Below are 18,395 nucleotides of genomic sequence, written 5' to 3'. Positions count from 1 at the left end.
GGGCCCGCGGGCAGAGCCGGAGTCTCGGCCCCTCCTCTCTGTATTTGTTCCCTGCAGGTGCGTCTCTCAGGGGCAGCTCCTCAGCCACACGTGGTGATTCCTTGCCCTGAGCGGGGAAACAGACGCCTCTCCTGTGAAGGCTTCACAGCCTCCTGAATCCAGCTGCTGGTAAAATGAACTCGCCAGGGACAAGGGGGCTTTCCCCGAGGTCCAAATCATCCCTATTTGCCAAGGATGTTCTTGGCCCAATCCAGTCCAAACTCATGGGGCTGCTCCTCCACCTCCCCGGAGAGGAGGGCGGGCCTTCATTAGCCCAAGGTTGGAAATATTTCACACGATTCTCAACTGGGGGATACAAAGATGCTCTGCTTTGGATTACTGTGCTCCTGAGAAGCTGTGGGCGACTGAAGCCAATGGCCACCTGGGCTCCCAGAGGCCCCTGCTCTCAGGCGCCCAGTGTATGCCACCCAAAGGGTCAGGGACGGACCATGACCTCCACTCATGGACTTTCCAGAAAGCTCCCACAGGCTGAGCACCATCCACGTGCCAGGCCACGTACTCAGAACTAGCCATGAAGCAGGCACTGACTGTTGCCCTGTGTTTCTATCTGAATCCGAGGCTAGCCCGAGTCCTGACCACTGTACCACACGCCCGCCCCTGCCCCCGCCCCCATTCCCACCTCCACCCGCATCCCCGCCCCCATCCCCACCAACACGCCCATCCCCGTCCCCACCCGCCTCCCTGCCCCCTGGACCCCCACCAACACTCCCATCCCCGCCCCCGCCCCCATCCCCACCAACACGCCCGCTTTTGTGCACGTCACCACGGAACCTTAAAGCAGGGCTTCCGTAACTTGCTTGAGAACCACCACTGAGACACACTGGTTTTTGGAAAGGCTCTCGCTGTTTAGTGACTTCCAAACGGCACAGAATCACCTGCGTGACCGGGTCTGGGCTAAAGAAGGGCAATTCCCATTTTACAGGTGTATTGACTGAGGACAAAAGCGTACCACTCAGGTCTAGAACCAAGACTCCTTTTCCCTCCACACTGTGGTGCCGAGCCCTCCTGTGGGCTGTTTGGAGCTTCCTTTGAGGAACTCGGCTGTGAGACTTCTAGAAAAAGGAGCTGCCACATTACGACTAAATCTCACTTTTCCCGCACTGGGATGGACTCAGGTACGTGTGTGCAAGTATTTCTTAAGATGAGTGCTCAGATGACAGGAAGCCAAGCAGAGACGGTCCTTCCTGACCACCGACCTGCCCATCCCTTGGTGAGAAGCAGAGGTGGGGCCCAGGCCTACTTGTAGCCCAGGCTTCTGCCTCCCTGAGCCCCAGGCCTCCAGCGGATGCCATCCCGTCGCCTCCACCACCGTCGTCTCAGGAGCTGACGGGGTAGCGGTGGAAGGCCCAGTTCGGGGTCTGGAAGGACAGGAGGGCGCAGAGGACCTGGGCCGGTCGCTCGGCTGTCCTGCGGCCACACGAGCAGCCTGGACCACCCCAGAGTCCCCACCCCCACAGAGGCCTCGGGGTGAGCGTTGGACTGAGCAATGGAGTGTCGCTCTGCAGGCCCAGGGTGGGGGTGGGTTTCTGAAGGACCGCTGGACACCAGCGAGGAAAGGAGATAGATGGTGGGTGGGCATCGGAAGAGACCAGACAGCCCCTCTCCCCTCCAAAGCAGGAGCCCCACCCATGACAGACAGGCAGGACGAGCTCAGCGGGAACCCCAAGCTTTATTGGCTCAAAGTTCTCCTCAGGAGCCTGGTCGGCTGGGACTGGACGTTCCAGGGTGGGCACTCCCGGGCCTGAGCTAGGAGAAGGGAGGGGGAAAAAATGAGAATTTTAGGTCACATGGAGGGTTTCTGGAGTATGATCCCTGACAGGGTTAAAGGTGAGTAGTTCTGAAACTACTTTCAAAGACATGCTGTTTGATCAGTAAATATTTATAGAACCAGATGATAATGAAACATTTATCAAATGCCCACTATGTGTCAGGCACCGTGTGCTGCGTTTCTCACCGGTTAAAAAACAACACACCAATAACTAGAGCCACCATCAAAAACGAGGCACGATAAAACGAAACTTTCCATGCACTGCTGGCAGAAAAACACAGCTGGCGGAGAACAGGTGACCGGTCCACCTTCATCTTTGACATGGAAGCCACTGCCAGCCCCACCCCACGCCCCGTCCTCCGCACGACGGCCTCAAAGCGACATTACCTCCAGGTTCCCTCTGGCCTTCCGAAGGACCTTGTGTGTCACGACCACTGAGGAGAGAGGAGAGAACGGGGCGATCAGACACGGATGCCCCGCGAGACGGCGCACCAGCCAGGGCAGGGAGGAGGCCTCGAGGAGAGAACGGGGCGATCAGACACGGATGCCCCGCGAGACGGCGCACCAGCCAGGGCAGGGAGGAGGCCTCGAGGAGAGAACGGGGCAATTAGACACGGATGCCCCGCGAGACAGCGCACCAGCCAGGGCAGGGAGGAGGCCTCGAGGAAAGAACAGGGTGATCAGACACGGATGCCCCGCGAGACGGCGCACCAGCCAGGGCAGGGAGGAGGCCTCGAGGAGAGAACGGGGCGATCAGACACGGATGCCCCGCGAGACGGCATACCAGCCAAGGGCAGGGAGGAGGCCTCGAGGAGAGAACGGGGCGATCAGACACGGATGCCCTGCAAGACGGCGTACCAGCCAAGGGCAGGGAGGAGGCCTCCAGCTGCAAGAGGCTCAGGCCTGTGGACAGTCCTGCAGCATCCAGACCCAGAGGTGTCTACCTCATCACACACCCAGGACCAAGTGACCTGTCAGAGAGGGTGGGCCAGAGACCCCTCCTCAAGTCTAAGCCACCAGCTCTGTGATGCCAGAAGGCAGGGCATGTGACACCACGTTGCAGATGAAACTGAGGCCCGGCAGGGCCAGGGGGACCCCCGAGCCCACCTCTGCGGGCTGGGCCGCGGTGCGGGGAGGGAAGAGGCCTGTGCCCGTCTTGGAGCCCTCATCCCCCGGAAAAGCCACTCTGGGAATGGGGAGTGCCCGCTCCAAGCAAACGCAGGTGTGCAGGCCAGGGCCAGGCGGGAGGGCAGTGCAGTCCCGGGGTGGGCGCCTGACCACAGGGAAGACGGACGGACGGACACGGGGCAGCTCCCTGTGCGGGCAGCATGCTCCACCTGGAGAAGTGGCTGGGGCGGGACCACCTTGCAGCTCCCTGGGCTCCATGGCTGTGGGCAGAGGCCCAGCACGTGGGAACCCATGGGCAGGTGGAGGGCCCACCTCGGGGCACAGCTGTAAAGGAAGACAGCTTCTCCCCGCAGCCCATCTGTCCCCCAGATGCCAGGAGAAGGGGGAAGGCCACCGCTGACGGAGTCGGGCTGGATCAGGACACGCCCTCAACGGGCCTCTGAGATGGCCAGGGACTACGTCTACGCCAGGGGAGGACACACAGTCTTCTGGACTGGGTCCTTGGCCAGTGAGGCTGAGACCAACTCCCTGCTGGCTTATTCCGAAGAGGTGCCATGCGGTGGCCTCGAGAAAATACTTATTTCTTGCCTCACAAAAGCTTCCATCTGGAGGTAATGGAGTCTGCACATACTCTGTGACATGGGGCGGGCACAGATGCTGTGGCCTTGTTTTTAACTGGGTGCAGTGAATCTCAGAGGTGCCCGCTGCCACCTGTGCCACCGCAGCCCCATGCTGCAGGGCAGAAGTTCTTAACTTGGGTCCAGGGTCATGCTTCCGGGCATCCTAAATCCCCGGAAACCATGTCCAAATCTGTGTGTACACAGTTGTGTGCATCTTTCTGGGGAGAGACAGCACCTCTCCTGAGATTCGCCAAGGGGCCTGGGACCCAGAGAAGAGTAAGTATCGTGGCACTAAAAGTATCAAACGAGTCACGTCTCACCTGGCCCAAGTCTGAAGGGGCCCCCGCATCTGAACAGCACCGCCCACCTTCCGAGCAAGAACCCCCACTGAGCCGAGAAGCCCGAAGGGCAGAGTGGGGAAGGGCTGGCCCCAGGCAGAGGCGTGCCTAGAGCCCAGGTCTGCCTGACGGCACTGGACCCCTTCCCCCAAAGACCCCAGCCTCAGTGGCGTCTAGCGGCGACAGGCGGTCTGTCAGCTGCGACCTCAGTCAGCACCCCGAGAGGCTCCTGCCCACTAGAGGCGGGACGTGGAGTGGGCAGCCCCAGACCACACGGGAGGCTCTCGCAGTCACTCTGTCTGTCCCCTCCTTTCCCGGCAGATTCTGAGCAGAGCTGGCGTGTCCACCTTGACCCAAGCGGGGTTAGGGAGAGGTGGGGACATTTCCCCAGCTTCCACCTAGTCCCTGAGAGCTGGAGCAGCCCTGGGAGAGGCCGGAGGGCCTGGGGTCCTGGGGGGACTCACAAGCGTGGCCAAGCCGCCCGCTCGCTGTACAACCTTGGGCAGGCCCTCCCCGCAGCTGAGACGGACTCTGGGTCGGGCCATGGGGAGAAATACGGAGATGGTGACGCCGTCCTAGCAGGGGAGATGCTACGACACATCGGAGGTTACTGGTTTGCCACCACCTCCATGCACAGAGCTCAGTCTGACCTCGTGGAATAAAGGAGCCAAAGAACTAACACTGATGGAGCATTTCTGTCCCAGGAAGACGTACAAGAGAGCTGAGACATCACTCCCATCCCTTACAGGTGAGAAAACAGGGGCACTTCTTTATGAAGTTGTGATGAGAACCCAGGCCCATCCAGCCAGTCTGAGTCCCCTGGAATTACCGTCTCCGGTTAGAGGTGAGGACTCTACAGCTTGGAGAGCTAAAGTCATTTATTCCCGGTCTTGCAGGAAAGGGGCGATCTGAGCTACGGCTCCCCGACCCAGGCCTCGGCGCTGGGTTCTGGGCCCTGGGTCCGCCACAGTGACTCAGCCATCTGAACCCACTTCCGGAACCTGCTCTCCTGGAGGCAGGGTTCACTTCCTGTGCCTGGGACTGCCTGGGGCAACAGCCACAGGGCTCTGCTGGCTGTGAACCCCAGTGTTCCCTGGACTCAGGGCTGCACAAAGCGCGCTCCCTCTTCCTCCGGCTGCAGGCACCTGACCCAGCCAAACGGCCCGCCGCCACCGCAGACACAGCCTCGGTGGCACTGCCCCCACGCAGACCCCCTCCCAGTGCCCCTCTTCTCTACAAGGGACTTGATCTCCTAGGCCAGAGCCCCACAGACATCCGCCAGTCTGCCAGGGCTACCTCCCTACTAGCTTTCAACACCACCCTCGCCCCTCCACGGCCCTGTACAGCCCCCAAAGGGGCCTCCCCACCTCCCAGCCGTTCTGTGCTCAGCCACGGGGACCTAACACACGAGGGACCCTGTGGTCGTTGATGCTTCTGCCTGGGTCTGGCCCACAAGGCCCCTTGTAAGTTAAGGATGTTGACAGGCCACCAGCCCACGGTCCAGCGGGGGCTGTGCCATCCAGAGGCTCTCGGAGGACCCCGGGTGAAAGATGCAAGGAAACCCAAATGAAGGAGGCGTCAGGACAACCCAGGGCCGGGTTTAGTCCGCCCAGAGGTAGGGCCCAGACATGGCAGCCACCCCACCGCCACTCACACTGGTCAAAGATGACCTTCTCCTGGTTCTTGCTCAGTTGCAACAGCTTCAGGGTGTTATGCAACTTCTTTTCTTGTTCAAACAGTTTTTTGTGGAGTTTGCTGATCTCTGCCTTCAGTTCTCCCATCTAAAGAGAAGGGGATTTAGAAAAAAAAAAAAGAACAAAGAATAGAAACGTCAGATCATATAGGAAGAATTGCAAAACCATATAAAAAGCACTCAACCTTCCAAACAAAGGTATCTGAGTAAAAGCTAGAAGCCACGTGCTGCTGGCCAGATGGAGGCAAGCGTGCAGGCACAGCGGCCTCAGGACCGCTGGCGGAGCTGCAAGCCGGGGCACCCCAGGGTGCACCCAGGCCCCCGAGACATAGCAGATGTTAGGATGCACTTAACCCTCTGACCAGTGAGTCTACGCTTGGACATACACCCCCAAGGAGGGGCAGTGCAGCCCCAAGCAGATGCCTTGGCTCCAGGATGTTCACCTCAGCACTGTTCAGGGCAGGACGAAATAAACAACCTGGTTTGTTTCGATAGGGATTTAGGTAACTTAATTATGGCACTTATATACAATGGAGCAATTTCGCAGCTATTAGAAATGATGTTGTAGGACTTCATTTACTGACATTGAGAGATGATGGTAATTAGTGACAGAAGAGCCCAGAACAGCTCCTGTGTGCCAGGGCACGCCGGTTTCACAAAATTGAACGCATATATCTCTATCCATAGGCGTGTATATCAAGACGTCTAAACCATCTGACAACAGAGACATCGTGAAAATGTTTACAGTGTTCCATTGCTGAGAGATGGGATTTGGAATATTTTGTTTTTCGTTTTTTTAATTTATCAGAATTGAGTTTTTCCCCCCCAAAACTATAATGCTGGTTTATTTTTAATGCTTACATCTTACAAAGAGGATATAAAGATACTATTAGGGGGGGTATGATCTGTTCGGAGAGCCTGCTTTGATTTTTTCAGAGACGGGGAGCGAGTAGACGGTGACAAGCCCACAGCCCCCAGGCCCCTAAAGTGGAATATGCAGCCCGTGGTGACTCTCTCGGGCCTCCCTGATGGCACCAGAGGTAAAGAACCCGCCTGCAATGCGGGAGACGTGACGAGACCAGGGTTCGAGCCCTGGGTCGGGAAGATCCTCTGGAGGCAGGCAAGGCAAGCCACTCCAGTATTCTTGCCTGGAGAATCCCACGGACAGAGGGGCCTGGCGGGCTACAGTCCAAGGGGTCGCAGAGAGTCGGACACGACTTAAGAGGCTTAGCACGACGCACGCAGCAGCCCTCCTGCCTAGCCTCCACGGAACTGGTGCGTGGGGTGACGCGCACTCGCTTCCTCATGAAACACCAGGACTGTAGGCTGCCTGGCACCGGCCACCCTGTGCGCCACTGAGACACCTCTGCTGCCGACTTACGGAGAACCGCTTTAGTTTGTCCCCAAACTTTTTTAGGCTCTTATAATCAGTTATGTGATTTAATTTTTAAGTAAACTTATGAAATATGTGTATGAAAAGACAGAACCGGTTGAAAGAAAACCTGCATATGTTTCAGAGAAGACCTGATAAAGGCAAGTCACTAAAAAAACCCACATTGCTGCCAAATTAGCTGTGGGTGAGTCAACTCTAAAAGATGTGGGAGGAACACAGTCTAGAAGAATTCTACATTCAAATTGCTTCCAAGTACCTAAGTTTTTTCTTCATCTTCAAGAAACAGAAATTGGAAGTGACAGACATACATTATGGATGTAGTTTATGAAAGAAAGGAGACGGGGAACTTCAATCAGCAGACCCATATTCAAAGAAGAGGCCCTGGCCCGACATCAAAAGAATGGCAAATGAATGTACATTGCACTGTTTTTAAGTTAAACTGAGATGTTTAAGGTATGTATCATTTTTTGATTCCCTGCTTTAACCTACTTTTAAGATTAACCAATCGTGTCAGCTACAAGGACTTCGACAGTGCTTCCAAAACAGATCCTAATTAAAACACGAGGTTTTCTTTGATTCCTCCTCAAGCTGAGAGCCCGGAGACTTCTGCTCTGGCCGCGGCTTCACAGGCCACACATTCAGGGATAAGGTCACTCTTCACTCGGAGCCCTGGGTCCACATCTGTAAACAGGGATGATGCGTGACCCTCCTGTCACACGGCAGAGGGCAGAGACTCAGAGGAGAGGCTCCCTGAAGACAGGGAGGACGGTTACTTGCCTGCCCAACCTTACCTCTCCTTCTCAAGTCAGCTCAGACAGCATCTTCTCCAGGAAGCCCTCTTGAGAAGCTTCCCCACCACAGCCTCAGCTGCTTACTGCTCCTCTGGGTGCCCATCGTGTCCAGGGCTTTCCCTAACATTTCCCACTTCACGGCGGATTGTAACAGGTCATTACTTGTTCGCTTCCCCACCTACACTATAAGCTCCCTGAGGGCAGAACTCAATTCCTCCCTCTGACTCCCCAGCGACTGGCTCAAAGTAGGTGCTGTGAGAGCATATGCCAAGCGGTGGGTTCACCTGCACTCTCAAAACACCCTGAACACCCTGAATTCTATCCAGCACTGAAGACAAGGCATTATATACAAGTGTCTGCTGTCTCTCTGAACTAAAAATCTTCATTTTCACAGGATGAAGATGCCAGGGTGAAGACAGCAGGGCTCCAGAGCTCCATTGCTTCCAGATGCTAAGATGATGGAGCAAGTGAGTTTCAGTTCTCATGGTGATTTAGTCGCTCAGTCGTGATCGACTCTTGCAACCTCATGGACTGTGGCCCACCAGGTTCCTCTGTCCAGAGGATTTTCCAGGCAAGAACACTGGAGCGGGCTGCCATCTCCTCCAGGGGATCTTCCCAACCCAGGGATCGAACCTGCATGTCCTGCATTGCATGCGGATTCTTTACCACTGACCACCAGGGATTCCCTTCAGTTCTTCCTTCTGAAAAACAGGACTAATAATCCTTAACCCTCTGGAGGCTCCTGGAAGGGGTAAGACGAGATGCTACTGTACAGCAGAGTCCCTGACCCCCAGCAGGACGCCAACAGAGCCACTCTTCTCGGGGCCACAGCGCTGAGATCAGAGCTGAGACTTAACGAGTGTGCTGCCTGACTTCTCTAACTGTTTTGTTTTTTTTTTCCCAGTTGGTTGTTATTCTTTTTTAAAATGAAAAATCTCAAAACATTTACAGAAGTAGAAAGAACAGGAGAATGAACCACTAGATACCCATCCAGCTGCAGCAGCTACAGCTATCAACTAACGGCCAGACTCGTTTCATCTACACCCCTGCCCATCCTCAGTCTAAAATTATTTTTAAAAACTCAATCCTAGAACCCAATCATGTTTCACCCCAAAATATTTCAGTATACAGCTCTAGAAGAAAAAGATTCTTTTTAAAAAACCACAATGTCATTATCACATCTAAAACAATGAGCATGACTGCTTAGTATCACCGAACAGATGTTGGTAGATACGTTCCTGATTGCATCACAATTTTTATTATTGTTTTAAAACAACTGACTTGATTCAGCATCCAAATAAACTTCATGTTTTGTATCTGACTGTTATGTCTCCAGTTTCTTTTAATCCAGTGGGTCTCAGAGTTACCAAGAAGCCTCGTAAAGACAGATCACTGGGGCCACCCCCAGACTTCATGATTCCGTGGGTCTTGGGCGAGGCCTGAAAATCTGCCTTTCTGACCAGGGTCCAGATAGTGTTGGAGGCACGTGATCTGAGAACCGCTGCAACATCTGCAACTTTCACTCTCTCTCCTCTCCCTTTTTTCTTAGGATGAAAAGAGGGTCTAAGCTCATGGTGTACAAATCCTGCCCCAGACCTGGAATCAAGCCATTGCACCAAGGAGTTCTAACTGCCTTTAGGAAAATAAAAGGTACTTAGAAACCAGTTTGGCGCCAGGGGTGCTCCCTGGTACTGGCTTGGACATTTTCAGAGTCTTTTAAAAGTAAAGAAAACTACTAAATTTTTAAAATAGAAAATACATCAGGAGTTCACATATATGCATTTCTCTTCCCTGATAGTAAAAATTTCAACAAAAGTTATTTGTTTTATCCTATGATAAAATATAGTAATTTCAAAACATCAATACAAATATTAACAATATATTTACTAAAAACAGTTTACATTTTTTGACAGTTCGTTCCTGCTCTTTCAGTATTTCCACTAAGAAAATACAATCAAATCACTGTGTTTGTCACTGAAATGTTACCGCTGTTTGGCCATGTGGCCTCTAGGATCCTAGTTCCCTGACCAGGGATCGAATTTGTGCCCCTTGAAGTGGAAGTTCCAAGTGCGAACCACTGGACCAGCAGGGAATTTGCGAAATGTTTCCTCTTTGAGTGGTTATGCCTTCAATTATGTACAGGAAAGTTGGTTTGTTTTATCTTGAATATTTTAAAATTGCTTTCCCCCCCATTTTAATTTTTATTTACAATTACATAAAGCATTTTATAGAGTTTCAAAGTCAAATTTATGAAACAAGATCAATTCAGAGAAATCTACCTTCTATCCTTGTTCCTCCATCCTCTTCCTTCCCACCCCCATATGTAAACTCTTCTATTCCTGTTTATCCTTTCTCTTAAAAACATTTTTTTAGTCCATACAAATTATGCTTTATTTTTCAGCATCTCTTATCAAACTTTAAGAATGAGAGTGATTTTCCTGCTGGGTCTGAAAGCATAAATTAAGTCTGGAACTAGACGGTCTGGGTAGCTATTCCCCTGGACAATTCAGTTGATCAGAGTGAACAGTCTTTTATTTTCTACGTTTTAAAAAAAAATTATTTTCAATTGGGAGATAATTACCTTATAATATTGTGTTGGCTTCTGCCATACAAAAATGTGACTCAGCCGTAAGTATACATATGTCCCCTCCTTCTCTGCACCCCCGCCACCCCACCCCACCAGGCTGTCACAGAGCACCAGGCTGAGCTCCTGTCACAAAGCAACTTCTCACTAGCTATCTGTTTACATATGGTGATGTAAATGTTTCAATGCTACTCTCTCAATTCCTCCCACCCTATAAATATTTTTATAAACAAATATGTGTACATATTTGTATCTCTCCTCACAACTTTCTTAGATAAACTTATACATGTGATATACACTTTCCAGAGCAGTCTTAGGGACTGTTGGAGACGCGAAAGGCAATTTAATGACACTCAGAGAAAACACCAGGTAGTAAAAAAAAAACCACTGGAGCAGCTGATGGGAACCTGGAACCTGCTTCACACGGATTTCACACCAAGAAATAGGCGCCGCACGAAACCCAGGCAGGGACGGAAAAGCGGCTGGAGGCGGCTCAGCACCACACGGGGGTCTGTGTGCGCCAGCAGCCATCTCGGAGTGTCTCCGAGGGCCTCTTCCTGGCTCTAAAATTCTGTGATGCTAAAGTAAGCATAATCAGTTACCTGAGAAACCTCGGAAATAAGGTGCAAACCCTCACAAGCACTGACCAGTCCCTAGACTAATTTGCACTATAGTGGGGGAGATCAATGTGCCCACAATCTGTGTTTATACACGCGGATACACACACACTCGGAAGAGAAACAAGAAGTGCATCCATCTATTTAACAGACGTTACTCTACTGAGGACAAAAACGCTATATCAAGGGTGAAATATTTAGCTTAGACACGTGCTTTAAAAATCACATGAGCAAGCACTGGTTTAGAAGGATGAGAGGAAATTATTCATTCATTCAAAAACATGAACAAAATAGACATGGCCCCTCATGGAAAACAGAGACACAGACATTAAACAAGTGTGTAAGTGTGACGCACGGTAAAGGTTAGCATGAAACTGAAGAGGGTGCTGTGACGAACTGATCGGAAGCCTCTCTGACCTTGAAGTAACATTTAAGCTGAGACCTGCTACTGCTAAGCCGCTTCAGTCGTGTCCGACTCTGTGCGACCCCAGAGACGGCAGCCCACCAGGCTCCCCCGTCCCTGGGATTCTCCAGGCAAGAACACTGGAGTGGGTTGCCATTTCCTTCTCCAATGCGGGAAAGTGAAAAGTGAAAGTGAAGTCGCTCAGTCGTGTCCAACTCTTAGTGACCCCATGGACTACAGCCCACCAGGCTCCTCCGTCCATGGGATTTTCCAGGCAAGAGTACTGGAGTGGGGTGCCATTGCCTTAAGGTGAGAAAAAGCCAGCTGGAGGGAGGGAGCACTTCTGTTTTCTGGGCCTGAGATGGAACAAGCTCGGAGGGTCATGAGGAAAGGCGAGGCCAGTGTGGAGCTGGAGCTCGGCGGGGGTCCCCTCCAACAGGCACCTCCACTCCACACACAGACTTCCTCGCGTGATGACGGAGGTTCCTGCCCAGGATCCCAGGAGGGACGCCCAAGGACAGGCCCAGCAGAACCTTCCGAGCCAAGAGCTGCTTCACTGCTACTTCCCTGGCACGGCTGCGAGCTCTGAGGGCTGTTAGAAGGTAACTAGATAGGTGACGATGTGGAATGCACGTTTCCCTTCTGCCTTCCTGCTGGACTTGGGCCAAAAACTTACAGGTTACATAAAGGAGGGAGTATCTCTCAGACTACCAAGATGACAGCTTGAACTCTCCCTTAACTGACAGGCCGCTTCTTCCAGGGAGGCTTCTTTGATTACCGGAGTCAGTACTTGCCTGGACCTAATATGACATGGTACTCACACACACTGAAATCACATGGATTCTTTGCACCAAAGATGGAGAAGCTCTATACAGTCAGCAAAAACAAGACCAGGACCTGACTGCGACTCAGATCATGAGCTCCTTATTGCCAAATTCAGACTTAAATTGAAGAAAGTGGGGAAAACCACTAGATAATTCAGGTATGATCTAAATCAAATTTCTTATACAGTGGAAGTGACAAATAGATTTAAGGGCCCAGATCTGATAGACAGAGTACCTGATGAACCATGGATGGAGGTTCGTGACATTGTACAGGAGGCAGGGAGCAAGATCATCCCCAAGAAAAAGACATGCAAAAAAGCAAAATGGCTGTCTGAGGAGGCCTTAAAAATAGCTGTGAAAAGAAGAGAAGCGAAAAGCAAAGGAGAAAAGGAAAGATATACCTATTTGAATGCAGAATTACAAAGAACAGCAAGGAGAGATAAGAAAGCCTTCCTCAGTGATCAGTGCAAAGAAATAGAGGAAAACAATAGAATGAGAAAGACTAGGGATCTCTTCAAGATGATCAGAGATACCAAGGGAACACTTCACGCAAAGATGGGCTCGATAAAGGACAGAAATGGTAGGGACCTAACAGAAGCAGAAGATATGAAGAACAGGTGGCAAGAATACACAGAAGAACTATACAAAAAAGATGTTCACGACCAAGATAATCACGATGGTGTGATCACGCACCTAGAGCCAGACATCCTGGAATGTGAAGTCAAGTGGGCCTTAGAAAGCATCACTATGAACAAAGCTAGTGGAGGTGACAGAATTCCAGTTGAGCTATTTCAAATCCTGAAAGATGATGCTGTGAAAGTGCTGCACTCAATATGCCAGCAAATTTGGAAAACTCAGCAGTGGCCACAGGACTGGAAAAGGTCAGTTTTCATTCCAATCCCAAAGAAAGGCAATGCCAAAGAATGCTCAAACTACCGCACAATTGCACTCATCTCACACGCTACTAAAGTAATGCTCAAAATTCTCCAAGCCAGGCTTCCGCAACACATGAACCATAAACTTCCAGATGTTCAAGCTGGTTTTAGAAAAGGAAGAGGAACCAGAGATCAAATTGCCAACATCCGCTGGATCATCGAAAAAGCAAGAGAGTTCCAGAAAAACATCTATTTCTGCTTTATTGACTATGCCAAAGCCTTTGACTGTGTGGATCACAATAGACTGGAAAATTCTGAAAGAGATAGGAATACCAGACCACCTGACCTGCCTCTTGAGAAATCTGTATGCAGGTCAGGAAGCAACAGTTAGAACTGGACATGGAACAACAGACTGGTTTCAAATAGGAAAAGGAGCACGTCAAGGCTGTATACTGTCACCCTGTTTATTTAACTTATATGCAGAGTACATCATGAGAAACGCTGGACTGGAGGAAGCACAAGCTGGAATTAAGATTGCCGGGAGAAACATCAACAACCTCAGATATGCAGATGACACCACCCTTATGGCAGAAAGTGAAGAGAACTAAAGAGCCTCTTGATGAAAGTGAAAGAGGAGAGTGAAAAAGTTGGCTTAAAGCTCAACATTCAGAAAACAAAGATCATGGCATCCGGTCCCATCACTTCATGGGAAATAGATGGGGAAACAGTGGCTGATTTTATTTTCTTGGGCTCAAAAATCACTGCAGGTGGTGACTGCAGCCATGAAATTAAAAGACGCTTCCTCCTTGGAAGGAAAGTTATGACCAACCTAGACAGCATATTAAAAAGCAGAGACATTACTTCGCCAACAAAGGTCCGTCTAGTTAGGGCTATGGTTTTTCCAGTGGTCATGTATGGATGTGAGAGTTGGACCGTAAAGAAAGCTGAATGCCGAAGAATGGATGCTTTTGAACTGTGATGTTAAAAGAAGACTCTTGAGAGTCCCTTGGACTGCGAGGAGATCCAACCAGTCCATTCTGAAGGAGATCAGTCCTGGGTGTTCATTGGAAGGACTGATGATGAAGCTGAAGCTTCAATACTTTGGCCGCCTGATGTGAAGAACTGACTCATTTGAAAAGACCCTGATGCTGGGAAAGATTGACAAGACGGGGACGACAGAGGATGAGATGGTTGGATGGCATCACCGACTCGATGGACATGGGTTTGGGTAAACTCTGGGCGTTGGTGATGGACAGGCAGTCCTGGCATGCTGCGGTTCATGGGGTCGCAAAGAGTGGGACACAACTGAGCGACTGAACCGAACTGAACTCACACACACAAACCCAGGGACGGCATCTGCTCTGCCTGACTCCTGAGCTGTGCCAGGGCAGATGCAAATGAGGATGGGGTGGGAGCAACTGTTCTTAATTCAGTCACGTTCAAGTTACTGCCAAGTCTAGCTTTTAAGGGAAATTTCAGTGGCTTTGTAATAAATGATTTTCATTGGCTTAAAATAAAAAAAAAGGCACAACTAGTTTCTAAGTAGTTAAAATAGATTTACAAAGCCCACTAAAATATGATGCTGAAAGCTATCAAAAGGAATCAAGACAGTCCAGAGAAAAGGCATCAGAAATGAAAGAGATCTTGAACAGAACGGAACGAGCTAGTCCATGAGGACAACGTGGGACTTAAAAGCTTATCAAATACAAGCCTGTCCTTGGGATTCAACACTGCTGCTTCCAACCAGGCTCTGCATCCTTGAGTGCGTGCCTCACTGCCCGAGCCACAGTTTCCTCGTGTGTGGAATGTGGATAGGGCTCCTCCCGAAACAGACATGCTCAGCGTGGGGCCGGGGTCGGGTCCCGGCTGTAGCCGAGTTTGCAGGGCACCAGGGACCGAGGAAGAACAGGCCTGCAGCAGCCAGCGCAGCGTCTGACGCGTCGTTCAACAAGCACGGAGGCTTCCCTGCCACCCTCCACGTTCCCCCGGTGGAGGCACAACTGCCGCGGGCCCGGCCCTGGGCTGGACACGGCGGCGGCGGGGCCCAGGCCCGGCGGCCCCTGGAGCCTCTGTGTCCGCGTGCCGCCACCCACCTGTTCGCAGTGGAGCGTGCACTGGCCGTCGGTGGGCAGCGAGACCTTCCAGAAACGCACCAGCAACCCCGCGGCCTCGTCCAGCGTCCGCCTGGCAGAGCTCACGCCGGTGACAAAGCTGCTCGGGGGCTCCGCGTGTGGACCCTGCATAGGGGAACGTGAAGGCTGTTGGGTGAAGTCTGGAGAAAGATCACGGACAAGCTGGCTCTCACGGGCAGCATGAATCGCCAGACCACGGGGCCTGCATTCCACACTCTGAGCCAGAGCCTGGCGTGGACGACATCAATGTACGGTTAAAGCTGGTGAATTACAGATTATGAGGGAACTTTGTTGGTGATATTAGGCCCATCAACAAGCATGATCAGTGGCCACCTGAGGGCACTATGTTTATTTCGGCCACAAGAGGGTCCGTGGCCGGCCCCCGCCCTGCTCCGCAGCCCCGGAGCCTCTCAACAGCCAGCAATGCAGCGTGGTCGTTTCTGTCCCCTGCATCCCCGGCTCCTCGGCTCCGCCTGCCGCCAGTGGGACTTGCCCCGTCAAGTCTCCATCACCCCTCGGGCAGGCAGGAGCAAGTCAAACTGGGGAGTTTCTCAAGGGCACAAGACAGCGAAGAATGTGAACCCCAGAAGACAAAGTACAAAATAGATTTTTTTTTAAAGAAAGAAATGAAGAGTATCATTTTCACAAGTAGATAAAGACAAAACAATATGACACACCCTGTTAAGCTATCAAATTGGCAAAAAATCATTTATAAATAAAAATACTCACTGAAGACACAGGCGCAGAGGCACCCTCACTCGTAAATGGAGACACTGACACACACACTTGTGGAAAGCAACTCAGCAGTGGCTTCCAACAGAAGCTAGGAGGCCACGCGGCCTGGGAGCACGTGAGTTTACTTCTAGAAATCCGTCCCTAACGGACGGTTCTAAGGTATCACCAGAGATCCAGTTACAAGGATGCTTGTGACAGCTTAAATGTCCAGCAAACAGGTGAGAGAGTAAATAGACGGCTCTGTATCCACGCTGGCTTACTTTTCAGCCACGAAAAGTCAAGCTTTTAGGAAAATACTGAACAAGATTGAAATGTTAATATAATGTTAACTGAAAGTCAAATACAAAACTCATATGTAATGAGTCAGTTTTACAGACTTTATGAATGAGACACAAGTACACACATGAAAATTCTAAGCACTGAGCACTATGTGGTATTTTTATAGATGCTTTTATGTTTCTCTATAGTTTCTAGTTTCTGTAAAACAAAGATCATAATCAGAAAAGAACAATACTCTTACTTATATTTACGAATTCATTCAACGAGTATTTACCAGGCACCTACTCCCTGCCAGGCCCCGGGTGACACAGTGGGTATATGAGAGTGAACAAACACACGCTCTCCCTACTCTTATTAATGGGATGAAAAAAGCAAAGCTGGCTTTCACAATATTGTAAAACAAAACAAAAAGGCAAAACAGCTAATATGAAGTAGGGGGCTTAAGTGTCCTCAATGAGAACCCAAAAAGAAGGATCAGAAAATGTGACCCACAGAAGCTCGAAGGTTGAGTCCAGTCCGGGGGAGGAAGGAAATTTGATCCCAAGTCTTGGAGAAAGTCAATGAGAAACTTTATGTCAAGCACACAGGGGTCCTTGACTTTAAAATGAGGATTCTGGCAGGACGCCGCAGGAAGAAGGGGTAGGTGGTCTTCCCAGCCAGAGGGCACAGGGGGCCAGGGCTGGAGGAAAAGCAGCCGCACCAGGCTGGGCCAGCAACTGGGGAGCGAGGAGAGACGGTGGGCGGGCAGGAGCAGACCCCGGCGTGAGAAAGTCTGCACAGCCCTGGGGAGCAGAAGAAAAGCAGCCACGCCCGGCTGGGGCAGCACTGGGGAGCGGGCAGAGATGGCGGGCGGGCAGGAGCAGACCCCGGCGTGAGAAAGTCTGCACAGTACGGGGAGCGGGAGGTGTCACACGGCTGCGGGGCAGGACACCAGAGCGCCCTGGAGGACATGCAGCAGGGTTCCAGCTCTGGAGGACATGCAGCGGGGTTCCAGCCCTGGAGGCGCCGAGTTCCTTCAGCTCGGCGTCTGTACAGTGGGCACAACGCCACCCATCATGAAGGCTGCTAACCGGCCACGTGCTGGGAGGGCAGCCGCCACCCGTCAGAGGGGGCGCGGGGCAGCTCGTGTCAGCAAGAGCGTCCCAAGGGACTGTGCGATCCTTCCACGCCACGTGAGGATCAGGACCTCAGCCATGCTGAGCGTGGAGGCTGGGAGCGGGGCGGACCGGTGACCGGGGGGAAGAACAGACGGACACGTGACAGGCCTGAAGGACAGAGGGACGGATGCGAGCCTGGACAGACAGAGGCCGGCGTGGGGCAGGGCAGCGCAGCAGCACAGGGACACCCCTCAGTAGGCGGCCCCCCAGAACAACGCACAACCTGCAGAGCGGACCTGCCCTCCGAGCCTCAGGGCCGCCTTTCCTGCCCCTCCTCCCAGGGGAAGAGGCCCCACGGCCCCCTTGCCTCCTGCCTCTGCCTCCTGCCTCCGCCTCCTGTTTCCCCGTGCGTCCCTCTCCCTCCGGCACCATCGCTGAAGTTACCTTGGTTACCAGCTCCTGACTGATGGGGCCAGGAGCCTCTCGGATTTGAAGGTCCATCTCGGCAAGGAGCATCTGGCCCTGGCCAATCTGCTCACACAGGGCATCATAGTCCTCGGCCAGGCCCAGCATGTGACGGCCGCTCTTGCTGGCCCAGAGGTGGTGGCTGGGGACCAGGGAGGACACGTAGGAGGCACTGACAACGGAGCTGCCGCTGTCGCAGGAGAGGGTGTCCACATCATTTCCGGAGAGTGGAGGCATCTCTGAAGCTGCACAACGAGAGGGGAGACGTGAGATCTCCCAGGAGCAGCACCTGCCTTCGATGGGCTGTGTGCAAGGACATGAAGCCAGCCGGGAGGCAAGAGCCCTCAGGTCCAAATGCCAGCTGACACCACCCAGAGAGGACAGACAGAGGCTGGGATCCAGGATGCCAGTGTGTGCGCCACCTAATGAGTAAGCTCTGGGATTAGTCACCTCATTTCAACCCAACCAGCACTCATCAGAGCCCTGCAATGCAGAAGAGCCTGGTCTACACAGAGGAACCGAGGCCAGGCCTGCGCCTCAGGGGTCTGAGTCTGATCGGAGAACAGACGCCACGCGGAAGGGGTAGGAGCCCG

At 52.2% G+C, this 18,395-nt stretch overlaps 1 protein-coding gene across 9 annotated transcripts in view; it reads right to left on the bottom strand.

Moving 5' to 3' along the window:
* Nucleotides 1-936: 936 nt before the first annotated feature.
* The window catches only part of CDK5RAP2 (CDK5 regulatory subunit associated protein 2), a 183,465-nt gene continuing 166,006 nt past the window's right edge, over nucleotides 937-18,395 (bottom strand). For 2 of the 9 annotated variants that reach the window (XM_070375010.1, XM_070375011.1), the window contains exons 33-37: nucleotides 17,782-18,047; nucleotides 15,188-15,331; nucleotides 5,569-5,695; nucleotides 2,216-2,262; nucleotides 940-1,806 (exon numbers count right to left, since the gene is read on the bottom strand). In XM_070375010.1, the coding sequence (XP_070231111.1) occupies nucleotides 1,750-1,806; nucleotides 2,216-2,262; nucleotides 5,569-5,695; nucleotides 15,188-15,331; nucleotides 17,782-18,047 (641 nt within the window). In that variant the 3' untranslated portion in view covers nucleotides 940-1,749. Of the gene's footprint in view, nucleotides 1,807-2,215; nucleotides 2,263-5,568; nucleotides 5,696-15,187; nucleotides 15,332-17,781; nucleotides 18,048-18,395 lie in introns of all 9 variants that reach the window. The other 7 variants (XM_070375009.1, XM_070375004.1, XM_070375005.1 and 4 more) reach the window with 6 other exon arrangements.

Source organism: Bos mutus, chromosome 8, assembly GCF_027580195.1.
Source record: "Bos mutus isolate GX-2022 chromosome 8, NWIPB_WYAK_1.1, whole genome shotgun sequence".
NCBI classification, from domain to species: Eukaryota; Metazoa; Chordata; class Mammalia; order Artiodactyla; family Bovidae; genus Bos; species Bos mutus.
Note: the sequence above shows the minus strand (reverse complement) of the source record. Positions and strands in the feature narration are given on the sequence as shown.